This window comes from Danio rerio, chromosome 19, assembly GCF_052040795.2.
Source record: "Danio rerio strain M-AB ecotype USA chromosome 19, GRCz13ab, whole genome shotgun sequence".
In the NCBI taxonomy this organism is placed as follows: Eukaryota; Metazoa; Chordata; class Actinopteri; order Cypriniformes; family Danionidae; genus Danio; species Danio rerio.
In genome coordinates this window covers 34,777,972-34,790,701 of record NC_141039.2, presented here as the reverse complement: position 1 = coordinate 34,790,701, position 12,730 = coordinate 34,777,972, and the positions used below count along the sequence as shown (strand labels likewise).

Genomic DNA, 12,730 nt, shown 5'->3' with positions numbered 1-12,730 from the left:
ATATATGAACGACTATGAATAAAAAGTGTACCGGTGGTACTTCAATTAACCCCTTTAATGCACAAGCTATAAAATAGATATAGAAAAAATAAACTTAGACTGGTCACTTTAGACCCATGTAGTGCATCAAAGGGTTAAGTAAATATTTATAAAACGTGTAAAGATACTATTAATTCATTTAAAAATGCAAATCTTTCATCGTTTACTTTATTAAATGTCACTTTAAACTTATTTTTGCTTCGTTTTGTGTGCATGCTTTTATGTACATTTACGTATAATACTTGACACGACAAAACCTTTTTTAAACTCGTTTTTAAAACGTGGATCCTGAGTATAAAGAACTGCATTCAGATGTTTTGTTTGTTGTTGACTTAGCATCCAAGGCACAAGCTATAAAGGCATCATGCTGTGTTCACACCAGATGCGGCATGTGCGAATAAATCGCGCTATTAGACGGGTGAATGAAGCGAGTAAACTCAAAATGTTAACGCATTTATTATCACGATTTATTTGCATGTGCCGCGTCTGGTGTGAACACAGCATGACACCTTTATAGCTTGTTCCTTGGATACTAAGCCAAATGTGCTACATTTGCACATGAAATTTACCTCACAACAGATACGGTTTCTCGTCATGGGCGGGGCTTCTGTTTGCTATATAGCTAACATGGATTTTATTGAGAGAATAGATGTGTTTATGTGCTTTAGGAATGCTGAAAAACAGCAATTTTAGTTCAGCGCTATGTCTGAGTCCACTAGATCCTTTCAGAGGTGCACCTAGCTCTGTGAGCTCATCATCACCTCCAGAAACTATACATCTAAGTTGGAGGCTTTCAGCTGTGCTTCCGATCGCACCATTTGCGTGAATTGCTCTGCAGGATGTCTGTTTGCATCTTTGCATTGACTTAACATGTAAATCACTCATGCTTGAGGCTTTATCCGTGTCTGGTGTGAACGCAGCATCACACCTGTCTGGAAAAGGGGTGTCGAACAACAGCAAATTACCAATTAAAGAGACACATACGAGCAAGTTGTGTTTTTGCTTGCACTCAAAAAAAGCCAGTATCTGACTGCAGACTTGCATATGCAAGCTGAGACATGCAGTGTCAGGTACAATGTACTCAATGGAGCTGGTGACTTCACTGAAAGGGGTAGGGTTAGAGGCGGGGTTAGGTGTGCACATTAAAAGCACTGCATGCAGCTCAAAAGAGGCATTTAAAGTTTGGTATAATAAATAATCAGTGAGGTATTTTGAGCTAGAACTTCACAGACACATTCTAGGACACCAGAGACTTGTAAAACCTTTTTCTCAGCATGTCTCCTCTAAATGCAGCTGAAAGTGACTTTTTTATTGGCTGTTTTTATTGCAAACCCAACCTTAGCCCCACCCCTGGACTCAAATAAACTTGATCTGTGTCATTTCATAAAAAAACACTGATTCCTTCCTCAAATAATGCATCTGGAGAGCTAAAAAGTAGCTTTAAATTAGGTTTTCCTCATCTGATCCCTCTCCGCCGGGAATTATTTCTCTCTAGAGAGCACACACACTCAGCATGGGGTTGGAAAATCAAATCAGACAGGCTGCTATCATCCATAATCGCGCAAAAAATTAGCATCCCTGAAAGTGATACAGTTTGGGGGATATTCTTTTTTCTCAATGCTTATGTAAGGTAATTTAGCTTAAACTCTAGCTCAGTCTCGTACTGTCAGATAATCACTCTTCATTGAGCTCCTAGCGCTCCCTGTGCATTCGAGATAAATGTTTCTAGTGTTCATTGCTGGATGCTTTCATACATCTCCGAGAGTCTTGTTTGTGTGCAGTCATCCTCCTCCAGTGTTTTTACCACGGTTCACTGTTTGGCTTCAGATCGCAGTAATTGTAGGCGGCTCTGTTATTAATTAGCGCAGGTAGCTAACTATGTTCTCTGAACATCAAGAGAGAGCGGCTGTTTTTCTGTAGCACATTTGGACCGATTAATTTGTACACTTCCTATTATTAACAGCCGGCGTACAGACAGTTTATGTATTTTTATCAGAGCGCAGGAAGTGAGAATGAGTCAGCTCAGAAGGGTGCTGTTCATTCACTAATGGACATGTTCAAACGCACATATACGGACACACAAACACATTGGCTCTAATTATCCATGTAATGTCAGGGGAGACATTAGAGTTCACTGAGCCCTGATGGGTGGTACACCGGTAGCAGGAGAGTTCAGACACACTTGTTATGATTTGGAAGAGGACTACGATTCTTAATTAGCTGAAATTTCATGTTCGTGGTGCCTAATCACTTGAGCCCTGGCCTCATAACTAAAACTCTTTCTTATCACTTGAACTTGTCTCCTGCTGTGAAATGTTTCCAGGTCTCACCTCATTGGCTCTCGTGTCGTTTTTGTGGACAGGTTTGACCAGGGGCCTTGGTGTTGTCACTGCGACCACAGAGACGTATCATCATGGGAAAACAGAACAGCAAACTCAGGCCTGAGATGCTACAGGACCTGAGGGAGAACACAGAGTTTACTGACCATGAGCTGCAGGAGTGGTACAAGGTAAGAACATATTAAGAAACGTGATCTTAAGTGGGAACAAGATTGAGTTTTGAATTATTTACAAATCAATAAAACACACAAAAAATGTTTGTTTTTTTCCTGATTGTTCAAACTACTTATTTAAAATGAGCTGAATCAACACAATTCTTAAGGCTTTTTTTTGACACCTTAATTGTTTTATGTTCAATCCGCTTAAACTTGAAAAACAATTAGGTTAACTTAATCGATTTGTATCTAGACAATATAAGAGAAATGTGTGTCAAATTTCTTTCATTTGCACATGAAGTTCACTTCACAACAGATGCGGATTACTGTCATGGGCTGGGCTTCTGTCTAACCAGTGACTCTAGCTTTGTTGCTAAATGGCTAACATGGATTTTATTGAGAGAATATATGTGTTTATGTGCTTTAGGAAGGCTGAAAAACAGCGTATATTTGTTTGGCGCCATTGTGTCTGAGTACACTAGATCCTTTCAGAGGTGCACCTAACTCATTTGCGCGAATCATGCTGCAAGATGTCTGTTTGCATCTTTGTGTTTACTAATTTAAAATTAGCTGAATCAACACAATTCTTGAGTTTTTTGGGGGGGGACAACTTAATTCTTTTATGCTCAATTAAAAAAAACAATTAAGTTAACCTAATCGATTTGTGTTAGGACAATATGAAGGAAATGTGTGAAACCCTGCATCTTTTACAATGCATCTGTATGATACACTGTTTTGTTTTCGTTCTGAATGTTTATTAAAGATTTAAGACACCCCGAAGTAGTGTTGAGTTAAGCATCAGTAAAAACAATTTTAGCAGCTGTCAGCTTTAATTGTGGGTAAAACCGGATAATTCTGAGCTTTTGTCAGCTAATTTCATCTTCCATATTTAAAATTATTTTGGGGGTGGGATCAAAATCGGCCAGTGGATAGATGGCGCGTTGATTTCTCATTATTATTCATAGCTGAGTTTTCTTATCCTATGATGAGAAGACCCTGCTTCTTAATTATTTATGAGAGCACGTGCTTTATGAAGGCAAGACAGACCTGCCAAGCTGTGAGACCCAATGACTGGGTGAGACCGCGTCCGTGCATGAATGTTTAACAAGCTAATGTTTAAATATATTTATAATATATTCATGTTTTATTGTCATGCTTTAAAAAAAAAACCTAAAATAAAAGCTGCTAAATTTTGCTATCTATAATCCATAATAATAACTCCTGTGCAGCAGTCTCAAAACATTCTGACACTCGATGACACTGGAATACCCTGTCAGTAGAGTCTAGTGGCTGGGAATGACCTTTTTTACAGTGTCTGCTTTACTGTTAATGTTGTTTTTGTGTGTTTACATAAATGAATATGGCCACGGTGTAAATACAGTACGGTTGTGATCTTATTACCACATTATATATCGTTATGATAACATAAAATACGCCTTCAGTGATTTCCTGAAGATAAATACCAAAAAATAACACAACTGGAATAACTACAGGAGTCGCGATCGTCTGATCTAATATGAAGTAAGTGATCGCGATGACATATGATGACGTGTGCAGGTGTTGTTGTGCTGTCCCATTTTTAAGGGTAAATTTGAAGCCCCTCCCCTTCACATTCGGTTTCAAGGGAAAGGGAAGGGGTACAAAAATATAATTGGATTGGGTTTAATTGGTTACTAATCAGTAACATTCATAGATTAAGTGCCGTGAAAATTATTTTCTTACTCAGTGTTTTCATCTTGTTTTTCTGCTCAAATACCCAAACATTCTTTAATTAAGATGCGTACTTCTTTTAGTTTGGCTGCAATAAAAGCAGTTTTTCTATTTGTAAAAATATTTTTTTCGGGTCAACATTAGTTGAATTTCCCCCCCCCCCCCCCGATTGGCTACAGATCAGGGGTGGCTTGGTGGCTCAGTGGTTTGCACTGTCGCCTCACAGCAAGAAGGTCACTGGTTCGAGTCCCGGCTAGGCCAGTTGGCGTTTCTGTGTGGAGTTTGCATGTTCTCATCGTGTCTGGGTGCTCCAGTTTCCTCCAAAGTCTAAAGACTGAATAACCTTTGGCTGTAGTTTATGAGTGCAAGTGTGAATGTGAGAGTGTGTTTCCTAGTATAAGATTGCGGCATCCGCTGCATAAAACATATGCTGGAATAGTTGGGGGTTAATACCGCTATGCCGACCTCTGAAAGAGACTAACCCATAGGAAATTGAATAAATAAGATCAGACCACCACAGTGACTTACTTAACAACCTAATTTGCCTATAATTAACCTAGTTAAGCCTTCAAATTATACTTTAAACTGAATGAATACCATCATGCAATATAATTAGTAAAATATTTTGTACGATAATCATAAAGAAAAAAAATTAGCTTTTAAAAAATGTGTTATAAAAACTATTAGATTTGAAAAAGACTTGACAGATTTTTCTCTCCATTAGACATCCCTTGGGAAATATTTGAAAAATAAAATTAGAATAATTTCTAAATAATAACTGTATCTGAGGAGAAGTAACTGTCACCGTTTCCCAAAAATGGGGCAAATGTAATATTAGCTGTATATCTCTATAAGTGGTGGTCGTGGGAAACGACTTTCAGTTAAATATACATCCCACCGTTGTTTCCCCAAGCTGATACGACTGTCCCTTGTGAAAGAAGGTTAAGGGTTTATGTACAGTATGTGTATACGTATATTTAAGCTACTGTAACATGAGGCCCTGAGGCTGTCTGAGGCTAAAAGTGCTGTTGGAAATCAACAAACCAACGACATTTTCATCACTTTCCCGAAATCATAAAGTACACATATTTCATAATCGAACACCTAATGGATCTGTTTCTTTTTCATTATGTTGCATTAGTGCTAACAAAGCCTGGTCTTGTTTGGAGGGGATATAAAAAAGACAAAATTATGAAACTATATGGTGAGTCAGATCAAATAGTTTAAATAAAATCACTTGAACACAGGTTATGTTTGAAGTCCAATGTCCAAACCTGAAAGTAGGACACAAATGCATCACTACATCTTCCCATTTGTTTTTAAATGGCTGATTGTGAAGGACGAAGGCTTAAGAGGAAATTACAGCATCATCAGGAGAATTGCTTTATGAGTTTGGGGATCTTGGGATGCTTGTATTTGACCTTAGATGTCATATTTTAATAAAGAAGCACGCAACTAATCGTAATACACTGTATGTTGTTCCTTCCAAACAGGGGTTTCTGAAAGACTGTCCCAGTGGACACTTGAACGTCGAGGAGTTTAAGAAGATCTATGCCAACTTCTTCCCGTATGGTGACGCCTCGAAGTTCGCAGAGCATGTCTTCCGTACATTTGACACCAACAACGACGGCACCATCGATTTCCGGGAGTTCATCATTGCTCTGAGCGTGACGTCACGGGGAAAACTGGAGCAGAAGCTGAAGTGGGCCTTCAGCATGTACGATCTGGATGGCAACGGTTACATCAGCCGCGAGGAAATGCTAGAGATCGTGCAGGTCAGAGGCATTCTAGGACATTATTCGTGTGTTATTTCGTCTTGAGATGTAAGATGCTAACTGCTAAATGCTAACTGTCAAGGATAGTATGCTCGATGATCCTGAACTTTTGGCTATAGCTGATCTGGCATTATGCTGGCTGCTCAACTGTTGTTGCTCTTTGACCAACTGATAATACAATACGGTTATACTCATAATATTTGCCAAAGGGAACAAATTGGTCTTAAAACACAAGGTAACAAGCCTGATTTAGGGATTGTAGAGATTCATTTTAAAAAACATAAAATGCCATTTGAAATGTAATAAAGTGATAACTTTATTACTAAATATTATTTTTTTTTACAGATTGTGTAAATAAAAAACTGTATATACGTAAATATTAGAAAAATTGTAGGTAAAGGTAAAAAAATATATTATATGTACATATTTATTATTTTGTTGTTGTTTTTGTAAAGTTATAGCTTTATATTATCATACTATTTTTGCTATTTCATAGTCAAATTTTAGGTTAATGGTATTAAAACCAGCCAGTCTAAACTAAAATTGTATAATAATCCTTAACTGCATAATATGGAAGCCAGAAATGCATTTTTTAAAGTGTGTATGTGACCACAAAACCAGAATTGCATTGTGTAATTAGTCTAAAATACATTTTATGGGTCAAAATTATCAATTTTTCTTTTATTCCAAAATTTATTAGATTTGTAAGTAGAAATCATGTTCATGAAGATATTTTGTAAATTTCCTATTGTTAATATATTAATGCTCGATTTTTAAATAGTAATATTTGCTATAACTAATGGCTAAGGACTTCATTTAGACCAGTGATTCTCAACCATTTCTGTGCATCATTAGAACGATCTTTTATTTTGAAGAATCGTTTGCATTCTCTCGCTTACATCTCGGTCACTTGGGTGCCCAAATTTAACCCACATGAGGCAAAATTAGTAAGAAACAGACGTCTTTGGAAAATTTATTTGCTAAGGGAAAAAGGCCCAGTGAAGGACCCGCAAACTACAAAGTAAACTACAAAATAGATCCTCAATGCATTTGTCAACAAATCACGCGAATCCACCATGTCTAATCAAGAAGATCAACTGCTGGAGATCGCAAATGACGGCAGCCTTTTAAGGATCGTCCACAAATCAAGTCTTTTCTAGAGTTCACACAAGTTTGTTATGTGTGGCTTGTGCACGCAAGCAGGAAGACGCGCTTGCAACTTCCAGCGCACCGCGAGTCACGTGACGAGAACTTATCAATCACCTGCAGCTGGTATGGAATATACACATTTCAATAGACAAAATATCTCAGACAAACACAGAACACCCAAACACTGTAGTGCTACCCCGGTCCTCTGTGAAATTGTCAAGCGTTGACCGGCCTGTGGTGATAAAAAGGTTGAGGCGGGACATAACGGGACCAAATTAAGACACTTTTAAGTTGCTATCTAAATGAGTGATTCATTGAATGCTTCGCTTCAATAAAACGATTAGTTATTTTTTTTTGCTGAGTTCCAAACAGGATTTATGACCCTCTTAAGTGCATTTCGGAGTGAAAACTATCAAGAGTGTCGTATTGACATGTCGTTCCAAACTGAAGTGTTCAAAGCTGCAAGAAGGCCACTGGTTCAAGCTGAGTCAGTTTCTGTGTGGAGTTTGCATGTTCTCCCCGAGTTTGTGTGGATTTCCTTAGGGTGATCCGGACACACACACACACACACACACACACACACACACACACACGCACACACACACACACATGCATATATATATATATATATATATATATATATATATATATATATATATATATATATATATATATATATATATATATATATATATATATTTATGGATGGATGGATGGATGGATGGATAGATAGATAGAACCCTTTAATTGCCAAGTTCACGAAGGATGTCACTGATTTGGTGAAAAAAAACACAAAATGATGTGACATAAAATATAAAAGTTCAATATAAAAGTAATTGTGGTCTGTTTTTTTTTCTTTCATCACAGTCTTGTACGTGAAAGATTAGTAACAACATTGGCTTTGATGCATTGTTAGATTTTCATTGTTGACTTCCATTATATCCGCATTTGATGATGCATAAATACAGTCTTTGTTTTTGTTTACTCCATGTAGTTCTGAGAGCTGAGATGCAAATTTTGATTTTCTCAGACACAATGTAAGTGCGTAAAGGTCACTCTCACACACTCACAGACACACCAACGCAATCTCATGGCAATTCGTAACTTTTTAATTTAGTGGCTAATTTGTATGAATTCGTACGATCTACTTCAAACATTTTAGTACGATTTGCTCATCACCCAATGACAGTTGCGGTTAGTGGTGGGGTTGGGTGCCACGCCTCCTTTTTAAAATCATACATTTTTTATATGACTGAACTAGTATAATATGAGTTTGTATACATTAGCCACTAAACTGACAAAACGTAAAATACTTACATTTCCTTGTAAGATCAGGCTGGACACATACACAAACACACGGTAATTTGCTGTTATACTCCATATAAAATTCAGAAACTACAGGCCTGTCTAAAGGGTTAACGGTGCCAACTGATGATCAACAGTAACAATGACAAGTTTGACCTCCTCCCAACAGGGAAAACCCCCAAAAATCTAAAATGTATGACTATAAGGTGTCATGGTTTTGCAATAAAAAAAAATGTGGTTTTAATGGAAGTCAATAGGGCAAAAACAGCCACAAACAGTAAATTAGGAAGAATAAAAAATAAAAATTAATCAAAAACAATGCATCAAAGGCAATGCTGTTTCACATGTCCAAGACTTTAAGAAAAGGTAAAAAAATCCAGTCCACAATTACTTTTTATATTGAAAAAACACATTTTTGTGTGGTTTTTCTCCACCAAATCAGTGATATCATTTATGAATTTGTAATTAAGGAGTTAAAATCCTGTAATTTTCTAAGCAATTTAGTACTTATGATCAGGACTGACGTTGATTAACAGATTTATGCAAATGAAAAGAGAAAAAAAAATATTTATCTGTTGCATTTTTACAGCAGTTTATATAAGTGGATGTTTTCATCCCTAACATAACAAAAGGGTAGTACATTTGCCCAGGGTGTATTGAGTTTTTTTTTATCCAAATATGTGTCAAAATAAGATTTGTCATCAAAAATCATTCTACTAGCTGAAACAAAAAAGGTTGTGGCCAAATTAAGACTTAAAATCCCCCCAGAGTGGATGAAAACATCCCCAACAGTACAAAAGGGATCATTCTAAAATGTATACTTAATAAGCAACACTAGTTTTATGATGACTTGAATTTAGTGTTTAGCATCTCGCAAATCATTGCTCAAAATATTTCTCATGTTTGTTGACTTGTTGAGTGACTTATTATGTCCTTATTATGTCAGATAAAAGGGAAAAAATGCTTTTATCATTGAAGAAATGAAAGAATCAAAAAAGAAGCAGATGCAATTTTTAATTTATGTTGAGCAGTTCTTCTTGTCCCTCCTATAAGACTAATTAGGAGTGCAGTCATAGCCTTTCATGCTCTTCTTGCTGCAGTGTGCTTTGATGTTTCTCAAACATATTAAAATGTATATACAAAAAGCTATTTTACTGATCATAAACTGACAGATAATGTTCGGGACTGTTTTATTCCAGGGTCAGAAGTTAATGGGGAGTTGTGGCAGAAATCAAGATAAGGGGCAAAAAAACACTCCTACACCATTTAACTGTAATGGCTGAAAATAAATCAATGTCTGTTCGTAGGATTACATTTAGTTCTGTGCGTATTGCATCAGATCGCTAATCAACAATAATAAAACATGATTTGTAGCTGTTTATAATCGTGACAGTAAGCAGCATATCCGTTTACTGTTTGTAAAAGCAACTTACATTTAAATATTTGGTCATAAAACCAAAAGATACAACAATTAAGGTAATTAAAAACAATTTTAAAAATAAAACAATTCAATCCATCTATAGAAAACATTGTATAAATGAAAAAGGTTGTATAAAACATATATAGCCTATATATATTTTATATAACCATTAGACTCTTTTTTCTAATCCCCATAGTCATGAAAAAATAAAGTAGTGACTGCAGGTTGAAGGAAAGTAGTGGAGTAAAAGTACCGATACTACACTAAAACATATACTCAAGAGAAAGTAAAATTACACATTAATAAAACTACTTAGTAAATCACAATTCCTGAGAAAAACTACTCAAATACGGTAATTTGAGTGTTTGTGATTTGTTATTTTACTCTTAAAGTAGCCGGAGAGATCAGTATATAGTCAAAAACCAGGTGTGAATTCAGTTACTCTGCCACAGAGTAATGTTAAAGTCTAACATTATGTCGGAGGCGTCAGGCTAACTTAATACCCATACTGTTCGTTTTTATGTCAAAATTACTAAGACTTGCACTTGGATAACTTAAACTTGATTTAATAAATACAGAGTTCAGTACTCACCATAACTTTGCTGAAGGAAAAGCTGTCTTAATATAATGTTTTGTCGGATTTCTGCTGTTCCTCCGCTGGAATTTGAATCTACTCCTTCCAAACCAACGGCTCTCAGTCACATGCATTTTTTGATTCAAGGTTAGTTCACTAAACACAAATATTTAACTCCTGTTTGATAAATTGACTAAAGCTATTTAATATGTTTGGTGAATATACATTTGTAATTTTAACTTCAGACCATCAGCTTAAATTAATTAAGTGGAATTAAATTGCAATTAATTTGTTGAGTCATAATAACATTTTAAAAAAAAAGTAAATATATACATTTGAAGTCAGAATTATTGGACCCCCTTTGAACTTTTCAGATTTCCAGATTCAGGAAATTTTAACAGTATGTCTGATAATATTTTTTCTTCTGAAGAAAGTCTTATTTGTTTTATTTCAACTAAAATTAAAGCAGTTTTTATTTTTTTAAACACCATTTTAGGGACAAAATTATTAGCCCCTTTAAGCTAATTTTGTTTTCAGTAGTCTACAGAACAAACCATCATTATACAATAACTTGTCTAATTACCCTAACCTGTCTAGTAAACCTAATTAACCTGCTTAAGCCTTTAAGTGAAACTTGAAGCTGTGTAGAATTGTCTTGAAAAATATCTAGTCAAATATGATTTACTGTCATCATGGCAAAGATAAAATAAATCAGTTATTAGAGATGAGTTATTACAACTATTATGTTTAGAAATGTGTAGAAAAAAATCTTCTCTCTGTTAAACAGAAATTGTAGAAAAAATAAACGGGGGCTAATAAATCAGGGGGGCTAATAATTCTGACTTCAACTGTATGTGTATATACAGTCAAGCCTGAAATTTATCTATATCTATCTATATCTATTTAACTATCTATCTATAGTTTTGATATTTTGTGTCTATATCAGCCCATTGTCATTCCTTTGTGTATATTCTTGTAATGCAATATAGAGAATCTGGTGTTTTAAACACACGTTATTAGTAGTTTGTCATTAATGAAGTGATAAATAAAACTAAACAAATACTATATAATTCAAAACAAAAATGATAATTTTAGCCAAAAACGTGCCATTTGTCTGTTTATTTCCCCAAAAGCTGTACGTTTCCTCTTGATAGAAAAGTTTACATACTATAAAAAAACTCCTAGTATTTCTTCTATATTTGGTATGTAAATAAATTCTATGTATGTCTGAGGTCTGACTGATCTTTTATTTAAAAAAGCAAACAATCTTTAATAAATCTTGCATTGCAAATAAATTCATACATTCTTCTTTTAAACCAACAGACATTTGAAAGCACGCATACACTTTACACAGTCTTAATAATTTGCAGAATTTCTGAGATGTAAAGGCTGACCCCTGCTGGAGAGATCAAGTGCAGACATCAGTGAGCCGTCCCAGATATGAATGCTCTGCACTGGGGAGAACAGAAGCCATTAGCATGTGCTTAGCGTGCTCGGTCGGTACCTTAGCGAGGTTTGGCAGATCTTCATTCTGCACGATGGTCTTGGACTAGCAGAAACGAGGGAGACTCTCTTCTCTGCGGGATTAACGAGTTAAATTTAACCGGGGTTTATCCCTGTGTGTGCAGAACGGCGGGATTATCCGCAAGCTCATGGAGGTTACAGTTGGCTGGCACTCAGAGATTGCAGCGTGTTGCATATTTTATCACGGCGGCTGCTTTTAAAAGGTGGAGGGCTAAGCCGAGAGTAGTCTGCCTGACTGTGAATATCATTATCCCTCAAAAACACTACATAATTGATTGACTTAATCTCTGATTTACTGGATATGAGCCGAAAAAGCATATGAAGTTTGTCTGGTGGAGTTTGAGTTTGCTTTAGGTCACAGAGAAACTCCAGCTTAGAATAAACTGGTGTGTGAGGTATAAATGACAATGAACTGTTAAACACTATTTTTTAGTAATAACAGATGGGAGTTTTCACAGTGCTTGGTTGCGGCTGGAAGAGTATCTGCTGCATAAAACATATACCAGATTAATTGGTGGTTCATTCCGCTGTGGTGATAACTGATAAATCAGGGACTAAGCGGAATGATAGTGAGTGATTTCTAGTCTAACCCGTTTGCGTGCACGTAAAAGGAAGTCAAGGGTGTGAAAAGTCCAGCGTGACCATGGCTTAATACTGTCAAGAAACGGCTGGAACTACTTTAGTTATGCTCTTATCTGAAGACAATGGGGTATATGCCGAAGCATGCTAATAGGACTTTT

The 12,730-nt window shown here is 36.0% G+C and overlaps 1 protein-coding gene across 4 annotated transcripts in view; it reads left to right on the top strand.

The window, feature by feature from the left end:
- hpca (hippocalcin) overlaps positions 1-12,730 on the top strand; it is an 802,490-nt gene that overhangs the window by 76,094 nt on the left and 713,666 nt on the right. For all 4 annotated transcript variants that reach the window (XR_015515788.1, XR_015515787.1, XM_087294114.1 and 1 more), the window contains 2 exon segments: positions 2,402-2,548; positions 5,737-6,018. Coding sequence is in view for 2 of the 4 variants with exons in the window: in XM_087294114.1 (XP_087150240.1) it covers positions 2,453-2,548; positions 5,737-6,018 (378 nt within the window). In the remaining 2 variants the exon portion in view is untranslated.